Source organism: Passer montanus, unplaced genomic scaffold (assembly GCF_014805655.1).
Source record: "Passer montanus isolate IOZ18808 unplaced genomic scaffold, ASM1480565v1 scaffold8, whole genome shotgun sequence".
Lineage (NCBI taxonomy): Eukaryota > Metazoa > Chordata > Aves > Passeriformes > Passeridae > Passer > Passer montanus.
Window position 1 is genome coordinate 1,942,559 of NW_024373256.1, and position 15,955 is coordinate 1,958,513.

Consider the following 15,955-nt stretch of genomic DNA (forward strand, 5'->3'; position numbering starts at 1 on the left):
GGGCGTTTTTCCCTTTCCATTAGTGCTGTGCCATCCTCCCTGCACTAATGGGGTTTTGTTGTGCTCCGTGTTATTTGTCTGGAATACAATTAGGAATGGGTTTAGTGCCCTGAATAAAACATGAGCTCTCCTGAGCAGAGCTTCCTTGGAACTCGGGTGCAGTTGGAGAAGGAACACCAGGGACAGCAAAAAAAACCCCCTAATTATTAATTATTTTTACCTTAATTATGTTTTCCTATAAAGCTGCTGCAGTGTTTAAGGGAGGAGTGGCAGGGGAAGAGCAGGGAAAACTCGGGATCAGGATTCTGATCAAGGAGCTGAGGGTGTTTTTCCGTGTTGGATTTGGGATGAGCAGAAAATCCCCAGCTCCTCAGAGCTCCCCAAACCCAGGATCAGGCTCCCCATGGAGGCAGAAGGGCTGAGCCCTCTGCTCCTCCTCAGGGGCAGCTTTGGCACTGGGAATTTTGCTGTTGGAATGAGGGGGAAAGTGGCTGGTGAGGCCATTTTGGAGTTTTCCAAGGTTTTTCCCCACCTTCCATGGCTGGAATATGTTTGGGGAGGATGAAAACAGCAGGAGACCCCGCTGGAGGTGTGGCATTACTCAGGCTGGAGATGAGAGGAAGAAAAACCCCTTTCCTGGCTGATCCCAGACCATCTCCAGATGTGAGCCAGACCTGGGATATGATTTCCCACCTTCCCTGGCTGATCCTGGACCATCCCCAGATGGTTTTGTGGATTTGAGCTGTACCTGGGATATGATTTCCCATCTCTCCAAGGAGAGGCTGGAGCTGGGAGTGTCCCTGGGGGAGGAGAGGCTGTGCTGAGGGCTGGGATCCACCTCTCACCACCACCACCCTTCAATCCAGCGTGTGCTCCTAAAACTGGAGCTGCTTTTAGCAGGGAACTCACCACTGGAATAACAAAGCTGCTTTCTCCAGCAAAGGCGTGGATGTGCTGAAGTTGTTCTGAGTTTTTTTGTGATAAGAAGGGAACAAGTGATCAGCAGAGCTTTGTTTGCCCCGTTCTGCCTCCTCAGAGGAGCTGGTTTTCCTCAGCAGCAGCTCCAAAGGGAGCAGGGGAACTTCAAAATAAACACAGCTCCCGCCTCCAGCACGGGTGGTGTCTGAAGTTCCTTCCAGCTCCCAGAGTCCTTTCATGTTTTCCTCGCCCCAGAAATGTTCTCTGGAACATTTCAAGCCCGGTGGAACTGGCGGGCTCTCTGTCTGCAGCCCAGCAGCAGGGATGGTGCTCAGCAGAGCTGAAATCCAGAGGTTCCTGGTGCTTCCAGTCCCTGGAGACATTCCAGGCTCCCAGGATATGATTTGGGTTTGACAGCTGAAGGTTTGGAGCTGTTGATCCCAAAGTCTTGTGCCTCTTGTTTTTCAGGGTAGGGAATCACCCACCAAGTGCCAATCCATCCAAAATTCCCAGCTCCAGTGGAATTCTGTGGGGCATTTCCAAGGGGTTCAGGATTTACAGGTGGAATCTGATAACAGGACCCCACTCTTGGCATCCTGGTCCATCCAGTCCTTGGAGGTCTTGCAGGTTCCCAGGATAAGTTTTGGGGCTGGCAGCTGAAGGTTTGGAAGTTGTTGATGGCACAAGACATCCCAAAGCCTTGTGCCTCCCATTTTCCTGTGCAGGGAGTCACCCACTGAGTGCCAATCCATCCAAAATGTTTAGGGGGAGTAGGGAAGAAGAATCAAGAAGGAAATGTTCTTTGTCCTTAATAATCAGATGGAAAACAAACGATTTGTGCATTTTTTGTTGGTTTGGGTATTCAGGTTTGTCACAGGAGGAGGGGAAAGCTGGGGAGCAGCTCCTTGTCCTGGAGAGTGAGGGAATCATGGAATGGGTTGTGTTGGAAGGGACCTTAAAGGGCGGGGACACCTCCCACTGTCCCAGGGTGCTCCAAGCCCCATCCAACCTGGCCTTGGACACTCCCAGAGATCCAGGGCAGCCACAGCTTCCCTGGGAATCTGTGCCTGGCCCTCCCCACCCTCACAGGCAGGAATTCCTTCCCAATATCCAACCTAAATTTCCCCCTTTCAGTGTGAACCCGTTCCCCCTTGCCCCATCCCCACAATCCCTGCTGGAGTTTCCCTCTCCAGCTTCCTTGGAGGTTTCTTCACATCCTGGAAGGAAAATCCTGCTTTCAAAAATGTTCTTTATGCTGGCAGCAAAGGCTGGAAGGAACCTTAAAGCTCATCCCATCCCACCCCTGCCACGAGCAGGGATCACTCCCTGCTCCATCCCAGATTGCTCCAAACCCCATCCAGCCTGGCTTGGACCTCTCCAGGCACGCGGAATTTCATCCACGGGATTGCAACCAAGCACCCCTGGGCTTGCAGGCAGCGAAGCCTTCCCCGAGCCCAATCCTCAGCACGCCCTCCTGAGTGCTTTGCTGTTTTCCCTGCAGGATGATGGAATATTCCCTGGATGGCCACAACGTCAGCCTCTCCGCCATCCGCACCGTGCGCGTCCTGCGGCCGCTGCGGGCCATCAACAGGGTCCCAAGTAAGTGACACCAGCCCGGGCACGGCCACCAACAGGGTCCCAAGTAAGTGACACCAGCCCGGGCACAGCCCCGGGGAGCTGGAGAGCCACAGGAATAACCCCCCCATGCACACCGGGATTGCTGAGCTCAGCCTGGGAAAACTGGAGAAACGTGGGAATAAACCCACCCCATCTCGATTTCTGAGCTCAGCCTGGGAAAACTGGAAAATTTTGGGAATAAACCCACCCCATCTCGATTTCTGAGCTCAGCTTGGGAAACTGGAAAATTTTGGGAATAACCCTCCCCACACACCTGGATTCCTGAGCTCAGCCTGGGAAAACTGGAAAACCTTGGGAATAAACCCACCTCACCTCGATTTCTGAGCTCAGTCAGGGAAAACATTGGGAATAGCCCTTCCTACATATGGATTTCTAGACTCAGCCTGGGAAAACTGGAAAACCTTGGGAATAAACCCACCCCACCTCAATTTCTGAGCTCAGCCTGGGAAAACTGGAAAACTTTGGGAATAACCCCGCCACACACCTGGATTGCTGAGCTCAGTCCAGGAAAACTGGGAAACTCCCCCATGCACACCTGGGTGTCTGCTTTGTGCAGCTAATGAGAGGAAATGAATTAATTTCATTATTAATGGTGAGTTAGAGATCGTCATTATCATAATTGGTGTCAGCAAAGGGCAAGGGAGCAGGGACTGACCCTCAGAGATGTTTTCCAAGGTTTTTGTGACTTTTCTAGGGAAAACAACTCTCTGGTGGTGTAAAGTAAACAAAGGAAGGGAAAAGGTCATTTCCAAGAGGGATCTTCTTGCCCTGCTGGGTTCGTTTTCCCTCCTCAGTGATTTAAGATCTTTCCAGGACTTTATGTTCAGGATTAGCAGCTCAGGAGCTTCCCTTGCTGCTAAAACCCCAGGGAGGGTTTGCTCCATGTGAAACAAAATTGGGATCATCCTCGACAGGAAGTTCAAGTGGCTCCTAAATCCATTTTCAAGTGGCTTCAGCTGCTTGGCTTCTAAATCCAATTTTAAATCCGAGCCACCACGCTGGAATAATTCCCTGCTGGAATCAGCCAGCTGCTGAGCTGGCCTTTGCAAGGTGCTCATTCCACAGCAATTCCATCCTTTTCCAACCCAAATCCACCTCAGTCAAAATGCAGCAGCATTGTATGGAAATCACAGGGATCCTGACAAAAAAAATAAATTAAAAAGCAAAAAAAAAAAGGATATTTCCTGTTTTGTTGGAGCGAGCCAGCCCCAAATCCTGCTTGGATTCAGCACATCCAAGGACAGCCAAACAACCTCCCCCAAAAGGGGTTTGATTCCGAGGAAAATGTGAGGGAACAGATGGATGTTTACACCCAGGAGCCTTGGAACTTTCTCTCAGAACTCCCAATTCCACAGGGTTTTTTTCTGGAAAACAAGGAACAAAAGCAGTGAATTGCACAGTGAGGTCCTCAGTTAAAAACAGGGCCACAAAAAGGAGAGGCCAAAAGGGGCCCGGAACCCTTTGGAGCTTTGTTTTCCTAACGAGGTTTTGTTGCCAGGGTTTTGGAAAGCACAACACCAACTTTCCCTCTGGGATTTGGGGTTCCAGAGGAATTTCCCTCTGGGATTTGGGTTCCAGAGAAGTTTCCCTCTGGGATTTGGGGTTCCAGGGAAGTTTCCTTCTGGGATTTGGGTTACAGGGAAGCTTCCCTCTGGGATTTGGGGTGCCAGGGAAGTTTCCCTCTGGGATTTGGGGTTCCAGGGAAGTTTTCCTCTGGGATTTGGGGTTCCAGGGAAGTTTCCCTCTGGGATTTGGGTTCCAGAGAATTTTCCCTCCAGGATTTGGGTTCCAGGGAAGTTTTCTTCTGGGATTTGGGTTACAGGGAAGCTTCCCTCTGGGATTTGGGGTTCCAGGGAAGTTTTCCTCTGGGATTTGGGTTCCAGAGGAATTTCCCTCTGCGATTTGGGTTCCAGAGAATTTTCCCTCCAGATTTGGGGTGCCAGGGAAGTTTCCCTCTGGGATTTGGAGTTCCAGAGAAGTTTTCCTCTAGGATTTGGGGTTCAAGGGAAGTTTCCCTCTGGGATTTGGGGTTCTGAAGAAGTTTCCCTCTGGGATTTGGGTTCCAGGTTCCAGGGGAGTTTCCCTCTGGGATTTGGGTTCCAGAGAAGTTTCCCTCTGGGATTTGGGGTTCTGGGGATGGGGTGGAGCAGAGGGACCACGGGCTGGGTTCAGAGCTCCAGGCTGGGATAAGGATCAGGCTCCCTCTGAACTCCTTCAAATCCACAAAGCCCTTCACTCTTCCCACGGAACATTGGGAATCTCAAGCTGGGATCCAGCTGGGCTGAGGGCAGCAGCAGGGAACTGAAGGATTTAGGAGCTCCAGGAATCCAAACAACTCCAGCTTGAGGTGGAATTTTGCTCTGAGTCCAACTTGTGTTTGTCTCCCTTGCCCTGACACAAAACGAGCCCTCCAAGGTTTTTTTACTGCACTTCCCATGGGGTTTCCATATTTTTCCAACAGGCAGGTGATGGAAAATATCCCAATTTTTATTAATATTCTGTGGGATGAATTCCAGGGGGTTCAATCCGTGTTTGGAGTGGAGGTGCCCAAGGAGCAGCTGGGCTGGGCTGGCACCACCAAAGGGGACCTGGAATTCCTAGAAATGATTCCCAGAAATATCCCCATTCCTGGAGGGCAGCTCATCCAGCCTCCCCTTGTCCAACCCCACCCACTCAGAACACTGGGAATTTTGCTGTTTCAGACCAAAATATTCCAGAATCTGTGGAGAAGGGATGGGAAAATCCCTGGATTTTGGTGGATTTTTGTGGATACATTTTCATCCATGGCGATGGCACAGCTCAGCCAAAGAATTTCCTTGGAATTCCAGCCCATCCCAGCATATCATCCATGCCATTCCCAGCTCTGGGACTTGGGAATGGGATTTAAAAATCCCATTTAAAAATCCAGATACAATTTACAGCTGGATCAGAAGAGATGAACCTGGTGCTAAATGCAGGGAAGCAGGGAGAACCAGCCTGGAGATTTATCCCTGGGATTCCTGGGCTCTTCCCTGGGATCCAGCCAGCACCATCAGCTCGTGGCTTCCAGGCACAATAAATTCACCCACGAGATTCTTTTAGCTCAATGCAGTTTGTTAAGAAAAGAAAGAAGAACCCTGGCCAATAAAAACATCATTTCTATTAGAAATTATTCCTTCCAAACCACTGGAAAAATGGCATTCCTGCAATTTATTCACTTGGCAGGGGCTGGAGTCAGGGATTTTTTTTTCAGCAGTGGTCATTGGGTTGGTTTTTTTCAAATCCATTTCACTGCTTTATTTCTATATTTATTTTTATATCAATTTCTATATTTATTTTATATTTATTTTATATTAATTTCTATATTTATTTTATATATTTTTTGATGTTTTTATTTTTAATTTTATTTTTGTGGATTTTTTAAATTTATTTTTATTTTTTCTGCTGGGGAATTTAAACCAGGCACCCCATGGAATGGGAATGAAAATCCTGCTCCTTGTTTCAGCCTCGGTGATGCTCTTTTCCCATGGCACACTCGACATTCCAAGGAAAGCCTGGAGAACAGCTGGATTCAGTCTCTGGGATGATGCCACTAAAAAACCCCAAATACCAAAAGGAGCTGAGCAGAAAAAAATTGTCTGGCACAGGGAGAGAAATTTTACCCATTTTTGGAATAAAAGAGGGAGGATATTAGTGAGAGAGGGGGGAAAAATGGGAGAAAATCCCAGCATGGTCTTTCCAGTGGGGATTGAGTGTGTCCTTGCTTTTCCTAAGATGGATTTGCCAGGAAAATGTGGGATTGCTCCCGAGGGGTGACAGCGCTGGGCAGGGCCAGGAGCTGGATTTGAGGATCCTGGTGTGTCCCTTCCCACTCAGGTATTCCATGATTTTGTGACAGGACACATTGGGAATAACCCCCAGGAATTCCAACCCCTCTTTGGGAATTAACACCAGGAATTCCAACTCCATTTGGAAATAACCACCAGGAATTCCAACCCCTCTTTGGAAATAACCACCAGGAATTCCAACTCCATTTGGGAATAACCACCAGGAATTCCAACTCCCTTTGGGAATAACCACCAGGAATTCCAACTCCATTTAGGAATAACCACCAGGAATTCCAACTCCATTTGGGAATAACCACCAGGAATTTCAACTCTCTTTGGGAATAACCACCAGGAATTCCAACTCTCTTTGGGAACAAACACCAGGAATTCCAACCCCTCTTTGGGAATAACCCCCAGGAATTCCAACTCTCTTTGGGAATAACCACCAGGAATTCCAATCCCCTTTGGGAATAACCACCAGGAATTCCAGCCCCATTGTCGGAAAATTCCAGGTGGAATATCTGGCATGGAGATCAGCATTTCCCTGGCACCCGAGGCTGGAGGAACTCGGCGTTCATGGAGATCCTTGTGCAGAGGAGTGGGATTGGTGGGAAGGTCCCACAGCCTCTGCACGGGGAGGGAGAGGGAGCAGAGCTTTCCTTGGAGGGAGTAACAACATCCTTGGAGGAAAAGCATCCTGCTTTCCATCCTCAAAACAAATCAAAATTTCCCTTCCTTTCCAGCAAGGAGAGGAGTTTTCCATGGAAAAGGAATTGTCTGTGGTGCAGGCCCAGCTCCCACCCCACCCAGGCTCCGTGGTTTTTAGGGGAACAATTTCTGTGATCCATCAGGGGAGTTTGCAATGTTTACAAATCCATATTTTAACAATTCCTCCAGAGGCTGACGATTCCTGGGAGTGTTTCTCCACGAAAAATTGTTTTGCAGGTTGTGTGTCCTTGAATGAGAACACCTGGAAATCCCATCCTTGGATCCACCCTCTGGAGATTGCTGTTATTCCCATTTCCTGCCAAGCCTTTGGCACTTTCACCTCCCTTTTCAGCCTCAGCATTTTGGGGAAAACACCAAATCTTGATATTTGTGTCCTGGCTGCACATCCAAGGTGGGAATGGTGGTTTCTCCCCATCCTGACGTGGTTTTCCCCTCTCCCCAGGTATGAGGATCCTGGTCACGCTGCTGCTGGACACTCTGCCTATGTTAGGCAACGTCCTCCTCCTCTGCTTCTTCGTCTTCTTCATCTTTGGGATCGTCGGGGTCCAGCTCTGGGCAGGGCTGCTGAGGAACAGGTGCTTCCTAGACAGGAATTTTGCCATGTAAGTACAGCAAAAGGAAAAATTCTCCACCTTTTTCTTCCTTTTTTTTCTCCCCCTTTCTCTCCCTTTCCCTTCCTTTTCCAGCAGGGGATTTTTCTGTCCCCTGCTGGAAAAATCCCAGCGCTCAGCAGGGTCCTTTTTGTCTGGGAAAAAATCCCATTTGTCAGCAATTTCCTGAGGGTTTTGTGAATTCCTGCTGCACCTGAAGGACGAGGATGGGAGTGGGCTGGATTAGCTCTGCCTGAGATCCCTGACTCTGGGAACTGGAGGATTTAGAACAAATTCCCAGCTCTCCAAACAGCTCAGGTCACCGAGCACACCCCAACCCCTGGCAGGGGCTGGTGATTTGGAGATGCAGCTGAAACCCAGAGATAAATCCTTGTCAGGGATTTGAGATAACAAACTGGGTGTGAGAAGCATTAAAATCATTTGGACACAGCTCTGAGTGTGGGGCAGGCATCAGGATGGGCAGGACCTGAATCATTAAGGCTGGAAAACACCTCCAGGATCATCAAGCCCAACTTGAAAAAGGCAAATTTTCATTTTTCCAGGCTGGACAGTTGTGTGGAGCAGCCCCTTTGATAATAAACCTTCATTGCCCGCTGAGCCTCACCTGGGACCCCCCCAGCCCTGCCCAAGGCTCAGCTGATCAATTTAAGCCCAGCCCAGGCTCTTAGTCCTGGTTTGGGCCGTGCTGCTGCTGTTTGTCTTTGCTCCTGGAGCTTTTGGCTCCTGAGCTCTCTGGATAAATCCTGGCTCTGGGTCATCCTTTGGTCCCTGCTGCCAGCCCTGGGCTCCTCCTGCTGGGTTCAGAGTGGGATTGAGGAGGTGCTGCTGGGGCTGGGATGGTTCCTGGCTCATCCCTGAGCCGGGGCTGTTGTGCCCCTGCCCCTTCCCGGGGTGAGGACACACCTGCATGAAAACCAAGCACAGCCAGCACAGAAAAGGGGGATTTTCCTAGGAAAAAAAATCCTTCCAAAGGCTCCTGTCAGAGACGTCAGCAGCTCAGAGGTGAGGAAATGCCCCAGCCCAGCTCTTAGGGCAGCTCCAACTCTGCGAGAGGAGATGGAGCCTGTAATTACATCCCTGGGTAATCATCTGCTGTCTGCGCTCGGATTGTCTGCGAGACAGGCAGGGATCATCCCTCAGGTCCTGCTCCTGCCTCTCACTGCTCACTCCAGGGCTCCCTCAGCCTCTCCTTGTCCTCTGGACCAGCTCTGGTGGCATTTATTCCCCCCAGCAGAGTGGAAAATCCATGAGCCTGCCATGGGTGCCATCCCACTCCCGACGCCCCAAACCCTCTCCTGCACCCCCAGCATCAATCTGGGCTCACCAAACCCCTCCAGGCTCAGCTGGAGCCCGGAGCTGCCGTTCCCAAGCCCAAATTGTGCAGTTGCAGCCCTGCTTGGGTGGCCCCGTTGCTGTAATTAACTGCAGCGAGCCCCCCTCGCTCTCTTCGAGGCAGGTTTTTAAACGCTCGGTGATTTTCTGCGAAGTGGAGCTTTCAAGATGAACCACAGGGGAAGCGTTCCTAAGCACAGACATTAAGCAGCAGTTATGTAATGGCCATTAGCAGCATCAAAGGCCTCGCAGGATTTTCTTATCAGGGCTTGTTCCTTGTCAGGGAAGGTTTTGGGATGAGCTGTGCTCGAAGGGGTTTGTCTGGGATCGCCTCCTTCCCTCTGGGATGGGTTCTGCCACCCCCCAGCAGCTGGGCTCTGGTTTATGGTGGTGGAAGGAGCTGCATCCAAAGGAATTTGGGGAAATGGAGGTGCCCATGGGGCAGGAAAATCCCAGCTCAGTGTCAGCAGGAGAAATGTGGGGTTTTCTGGTGCCTTCCCCTCGAGTGCTGCTGCTGGGTCCAGCTTTTTGCATTAATTTTAAATGTAGAGAAATCCAGCAATGTTCCAGTCCCTGCATTTCCAGCTATCCCTATTTCTTGGGGCTCAGTGTGGAAGTTTTAGGGTCACAGGATTTTCTCATCAGGGTTTGCTCCTTGTCAGGGAAGGTTTTGGGATGAGCTGTGCTCGAAGGGGTTTGTCTGGGATCGCCTCCTTCCCTCTGGGATGGGTTCTGCCACCCCCCAGCTGCTGGGAGAGGTGAATTTGGGAGGCTCTGCCCAGCTCCTGTGGTTTATTGTGATGGAAGGAGCTGCATTCCAAAGGAATTTGGGGAAATGGGGGTGCCCATGGGGCAGGAAAATCCCAGCTCCCAGCTCAGTGTCAGCAGGAGAAATGTGGGGTTTTCTGGTGCCTTCACCCCAAGTGCTGCTGCTGGGTCCAGCTTTTTGCATTAATTTTAAACTTAGAGAAATCCAGCAATGTTCCAGTCCCTGCATTTCCAGCTACCCCTATTTCTTGGAGCTCGGTGGGGAAGTTTTAGGGAATCCAGATGGAACTATTCCCATTTTTTTAAGTCATTTCTGACTCATTCTCTCAACCCAGACGTCAGGGCATGGTTCCCCCCTGCAGTGGCTGTTAACACACCAGCAGTAAATTGTAAAGGAAAAAAGGGAATGGAATGACCTGGAAAACACTTCAGGGCTCCATCTCCCTGCTGTTGGACAGATCATGGAGCCCTGGAATGGGCTGGCTTGGGAAGGACCTCAGAGATTCTCATTCCACCCCTACCATGGGCAGGGACACCCTCCCTGCTCCAGCCCGGCCTCAAACACATCCAGGGGTGGGAAATCCACAATTCCTCAGGGCACAGAGGTCTCCCAGCCCTTCAGGGGGCTGGGAGGGGCTGGGGCTGAGATTCAGCCTCTGATTTCCTCTCAGCCCTGGAGACAGGGAAAACCTGAATTATTGGAGGGTCTCCCCTTGGTGCTGCTGCCAGACCCTCCCAGCTGAAACCAAAACTGCTTTAAACAGAGACAAAATCCAGGGGCCAGCAAGGCAGGGTCCTAACCCCAAATTTTCTGGATGAAAGGAGGTGTAAGTGAGCTCCCAAACAGCTGCTTCAAATCCAGCTTTGCCCTGCTGTGCTCTGCCCTGCAGCTTCCTGCGCCTTCAGCTCTTCCAGAGGCATCGGATGGAAGCACTGACTTTGATTTTTGCCATCATTCTTCTTTCCCCATGGAAACCTTTTCTTTTCAATCCCCCTTGAAAGTTGGCAGCACAGAGTAAAGCAACTATTTTTATGTCGAGCGCATTGTGAGAGAAATTTGGGGACTTTCTGGAGGTGCATTGGGAATTTCTGCTTTTCTCTCTCTGTCTTTCAGAGCCGTGCTGTTACAGGGCTGGAATGAGGTTATTTCAGGATTTTCAGTGGGGATTCTGAAGGAATTGCTGGGTTGTTGCAGGAGTGGGTTGGAACTGGGTCTCTGCTCGTTGGGACATGGGAGAATCTTTCCCTCCTCACCCAAAGTGATCCTACAAAAGCTGGGATTGCTTGGAACAGCAGCTCCAGGAGGGGCTGTGAGCCATGCCAGGAGATCCTGGCACTGGGAGATACAGGAGAAATACCCCAGGGATTCTTTGGTGGGCAGGAGGAAGGTTTGGTGTGCCGGGGAGGGAAGGACAAGCAGAGCCAGCAGCTCCTGGGTGACATCTCCAGGATGGTTTTCTCCCCCTCGGGCTCCTTCCCACCCTCCTGAGCTGCTCCCGGTGGAAATAAAGGAACTGGGTCAGGCCCTGCCCGTCTGGGCTCTTCTCCTGGGGCTGCTCCTGTGGGCTGGGATGCAGAGCAGCATTTTCCAGGCTGGGAGCCTTTCAAGGAACTCAGTGGCTCGGAAGCAGCAGAGGGGAGGGAGCTGTGCAGGGTTTTGTGTTTCTCTGCTGCCTCGGGACACTTGTGGTGTGAGTTTTCAGTCTTGATTAACTCGGTGTTGTTCTGCCTTCAGCTCCTGGGAGCAGGCTCAGGAATTTGTCTGCAAGGTGTTGAATTGCTCAGCAGGGAGAGCAGGGAATTCATCCTGAGTTCTGGGCTCCTGCCACCTCCTCCCTGTCCTCCTCTGCTCCCCCAGCTTGTGCTCAGGGTTGGGATGTGTGTATGGGCTGGGAAAACTTCCCCTGGGGAGGCTGGAGAGAGGATGATCCAGTAGGAGTGGGAGGAAAATGGATTTTCCTGCCTCTCTGTTGTCCTTCCCGCCCATGGATGTGCTGAGGGACAGAGAAAGGGAAATCCAGATGGCAGGGAGCAGGGCTGGGAAAAGCTGGGAAATCCTCTGTGATGGGATAACAGATCCATCCTGGGGCTTGCCTTCTCCTGTCTTTCCCCCAGAGCTCTCCTGATTAGTGGGTTCATTAGCATTAATGAGTGATTTGTCTGTACCTGTTGGCAAGGAACAAGGAAATCAGGAAGAAGTGGAAGGTCCTGGCAGAACTCATCCATTTATTTGGGGGATATTGGGGATTCCCTCATTCTGCTGCACTTTTGTTTCTCATTCTTGTTCTCCTTCCTTCCATCCCCTTTTTGGTTTTGCCAGGGGAAAAAAATGGGGAAAAGATTTTAAGAAAAAGTCTGAAATTTGCAGTTTGCAGCCAGTCTGGGCCCCTTCCCCCCTCACTGGGTGGTGCTGGAGCTTCCCACACTGTGGGAAGGACAGGGAACAGGGGAAGGCTGGGCACAAAGTGCCCCCCAGGTGACTGATTTTGTCATAGGGACAACTTTGAATTCAGAAATTATTTTGGGGACAGCTGCAAAAGTGAGGAGAGCAGAGGAAAGGGAGGATAAAATCCTTCAGGCAGCAGCAGAACCGAGCCAGGCTTCACCCACTGGGCTTTGTTCTCCTGCTCAGATTTTCCTCCCCCAGGCACCAAACTGCTCCAGATCTTCTCTGTGCAGCTCCTTAGAGCCCAGCCCGGGGCTCTGTGTCCTCAGGGAGCCATTCTTCATCCCAAAACTTCCCTAATGGAGACTCCTGGGATGCACAGAGCCCCTGAACTGTGGGTGCCTCATTCCAGTGGCATGGGGACTGATCCTGCAGTTTGGGGAGCTGAAATCACTTCTCAGGTGTCTCCTCTCTGTTCCTTGCTTATTTCCCTGAATTCTCCAGCTCTTCCCAAGTTTTCCTGCGTCTCGGTGTGTTTTAATCTTCTGTTTAATCCTCCCGGTGTGTGGCACTGCTGGGTGGTGTCTGATGTGCTCCCAAATGCTGCTCTGCAGCTCCTGGCCCGTTCTCCAGCCTGTTTCATATGGAAATTTCCTCCCAGGGAAGCAGCTGGTGGGAGGGCAAGGAAAAGGCTTGGGGAGGAAAAACATCTTCCAGGTTTTTGTTGGATCCAAAGCCCAGAAGCAGCGCAGGTGATGTCACAGTTTAGTCTGGAGCTGTGGGGTGTGCAAGGAGGAGCTGCTGAACACAAAGGAATCCCAAATCCCAGGACCTGCTCCTCTTCCCTCTCCCATTCCTGAAGCTGCTGAATCCTCCACACCCACCTCAGGTAATTGGATCATGGAACAGAACCAAATTCCCCAGGGAAGTGGCTGAGGGCTGATTTCCTTCAGCTCTGCCCTGCAGCAATTGTTCTCTCCTTAAAGTGCAGCCGCAGAGCAATTCCTGCTTGGCTCCAGGGTTTTGGGGAGCAATTCCAAGCAATTGTCTGGAATAACACTTGTTAAAGCCAAATCTCTTCACCAGATAGGGACATTTCAGAGAGAGATAAAAATAGAGCTGTCCTGGCTGGAAGAATTACCTGGTTATCTTCTGCCCACATCTTTTATAAGTGTGTGCTGCCTCTCCCTTATCTCAGCAGTGAGATCCCTGGAGCTGGGAAAACACTGGATAAAACACTGGCTCTGGAGCAATGCAGCTCCTCAGCTGCAGCCCCGAGTGCTGCAGGCTCTCACCAACACAGCACAGGGCCCAGAAAGTGCCAGATCTGGGACACAGCTCAGGGAAAAGCAGCTCCTGCCCTGCTGCAATTCCAGCGGTTCCTTCTCCAGGCTGGGACAGAGCCATCGGCTCTATCCAAGCCAGTTCCATCAGAAATGCAGCAAGCACGTGCTTTTCCCATTAATTTTGGCTCTTCATTTTTTTTGTAGAGGTACAGAGGGAGTGGGAGATGGCCTCTGTCTGGGTCTCTCCTTGTGGGAGCTCAGCCCCTCATCAGAGACATCCTGAGGGACGCATTTATTGGGATGAAGAGTCATCTTCAAATCCTTCCAGAGAGCCCAAAAGCTCCCTGGAGTTGGAGGAAGAACCTGATCTGCTGGGATTTTCTCTCCATCCCCTCTCATTCCGTGCTTTTCCCTCCTTTGTTTGATGGGGAAGCTCAGACTGGTCTTTACTGGGAGATCAGCAGGGCATTCCAGGCTGTATAAATGGATTTGACTTTAGGGGCTGCAGTTTTGACAGGGAATTTCTGCAGGACAAAGGACAGCCACCAGCACTTTTCCTGCTGCTAAAATCAGGGATGAACCATTTTTTCCCCCTCACCCTTTTCCTTTTCTCCCCCTCTCCAGGACATACAACCTGACCTTCCTCCACCCCTACTACCGGCCGGACGAGGCGGAGGAGAACCCCTTCATCTGCTCCTCGCACCGCGAGAACGGCATGCAGAGGTGCTCCAACATCCCCAGCAGGAAGGAGTCCAAGGTGGAGTGCACCCTGAGCATGGAGTCCTACAGCCCCAGCCTGGCCAGCCCCGAGCCCAGCAGGAACTCCTGCATCAACTGGAACCAGTACTACAACATCTGCATGGCCGGGGACGTCAACCCCCACAACGGGGCCATCAATTTTGATAATATTGGATATGCCTGGATTGCTATTTTTCAGGTAGGATTCTCCCAAAAATAGGATTTTTTCCCTGGTTTTGTTGGGTTTTTTGGTTTTATTTTGGGATTTTTCTGTTGATTTCCTGGTTTTTCCTGGTTTTGGGTTTGTCATTTTTTGCTCTCGGGAAGGTTTTGGTGAATGCAGCAAAGTTGGAAGGAATTTGCTCAGCCCTGAGTGAAACTGCAAATAAAGAAATGGGGAATGAATGAATGAATGAATCAGGCAATAAATGGTGCAAGAGAGCATTTGGAGAGAAGAAACTTTTATTTTGAAATCGTTTGAAAAGAGGGAAAAGAACTTCTGGAGACAGAAAAACTCATGGCAAGTTCCACCTCTGCAGATCAGATAAATCCCAGGGATTTTTGGGAGCAGGGTCTCCATTGTTGGAGCATCAGGAAACTGAAAGTGCTGTTGAGGTTTCTAAGCAAGATTTAATTTCATGCTAAAATGGAGGAAGCTGGCATGGCTTAGTCTTGGTTTTAAATCACAGAGTGAGCCTGGTGAGCATGGAATGCTGGAAGGGGGTTCTGGCCAAAATTCCTCAGAGGAAATTCTGCCCCCAGGGAATTTCAGTCTCTTTTGAGGCACTTCAGAAAAGACCAAAGTGTTTCTCACTCAGACTGGGGGAGATTTTACAGGTGATAAAACTCTTCATAAGGGAAGGATTTTCCACGGATTTTCATGTCCAGAGGCTGTGGTTTCCCAGGGCTGCCCCAGCTGGAAGATCTCTGTGTTCTTTCCCATTTTTAATGGGCACTTCCTGGTGTTCCAACATTTCTTTGGCTCTGGCTGGGTGCCCTGGTTGATTCAGTCCCCCTGAAGTGGAGGTGACATCTGTTCCTCGAGCACAATTCTCCTTTTAGCTTCGTTAATGAGGAATAATTACTCATCCAGGGCTCTGTGTTTCATTTATGGATTTCCTCCCAGTTCCATGTTATCCATGAAGTTCATAACTTCCAGCTTTCACGTGGGGCTGGAAAGTGGGGAATGTTTGCTCTGAGCACCTCCCCTGCTCCTCAGGAGCTGCCCTTGGCTCACAGTGCTGCTGCCAGAGGCTCAGAACCAAATCCAGAGGGGTTCAGGCAGACCCCACTGGGCTCTGAATCCCAATTTTCCCATTGGGAAAATGCTTTGGAATTAGCGAGGAACAGAGGAGCTGCTGGCTGCTAGTGAGTGCTGGGTAAAGGGAAGAGGGAATTCTCCTTTTCCTGCTCTTTGGTGGATCTGAGGGATGTTCCAGGAGATCCCACCTGGTTCCTTTTCTCAGGAAAAGGACACTGAGGAGGAGCAGCAGCTTCTCCAGAGGGGTCCTGCTCTTTTCTCCCTTCCCAAGCCGTTTTCCAGGCTGCAAATCTTCATTCCATTTGATTTCCTCATCTTAAAAGGCTCAGTTCAATTTCAGGAAGGACCCCCAGGCCCAGGAGAGGTTTCAGCTGGTTCCTTTGGGCAGCACAATGTCTGGCAAAGTGGGACCTCGTGTCCTCAGATGGTTCTGGCAGCTGCCAGGAGGTCAAGGATTCATTTTAGCGCTGCTCAGGCCATCC

General features: G+C 50.6%; 1 protein-coding gene across 2 annotated transcripts in view; it reads left to right on the plus strand.

Moving 5' to 3' along the window:
* The window catches only part of CACNA1H (calcium voltage-gated channel subunit alpha1 H), a 158,452-nt gene that overhangs the window by 48,828 nt on the left and 93,669 nt on the right, over nucleotides 1-15,955 (plus strand). Inside the window, exons 4-6 of one of the 2 annotated variants that reach the window (XM_039732237.1) lie at nucleotides 2,420-2,517; nucleotides 7,534-7,693; nucleotides 14,099-14,411. In XM_039732237.1, coding sequence (XP_039588171.1) covers nucleotides 2,420-2,517; nucleotides 7,534-7,693; nucleotides 14,099-14,411 — 571 coding nt within the window. Of the gene's footprint in view, nucleotides 1-2,419; nucleotides 2,518-7,533; nucleotides 7,694-12,950; nucleotides 13,078-14,098; nucleotides 14,412-15,955 lie in introns of those variants that run through there. The other variant, XM_039732238.1, reaches the window with a different exon arrangement.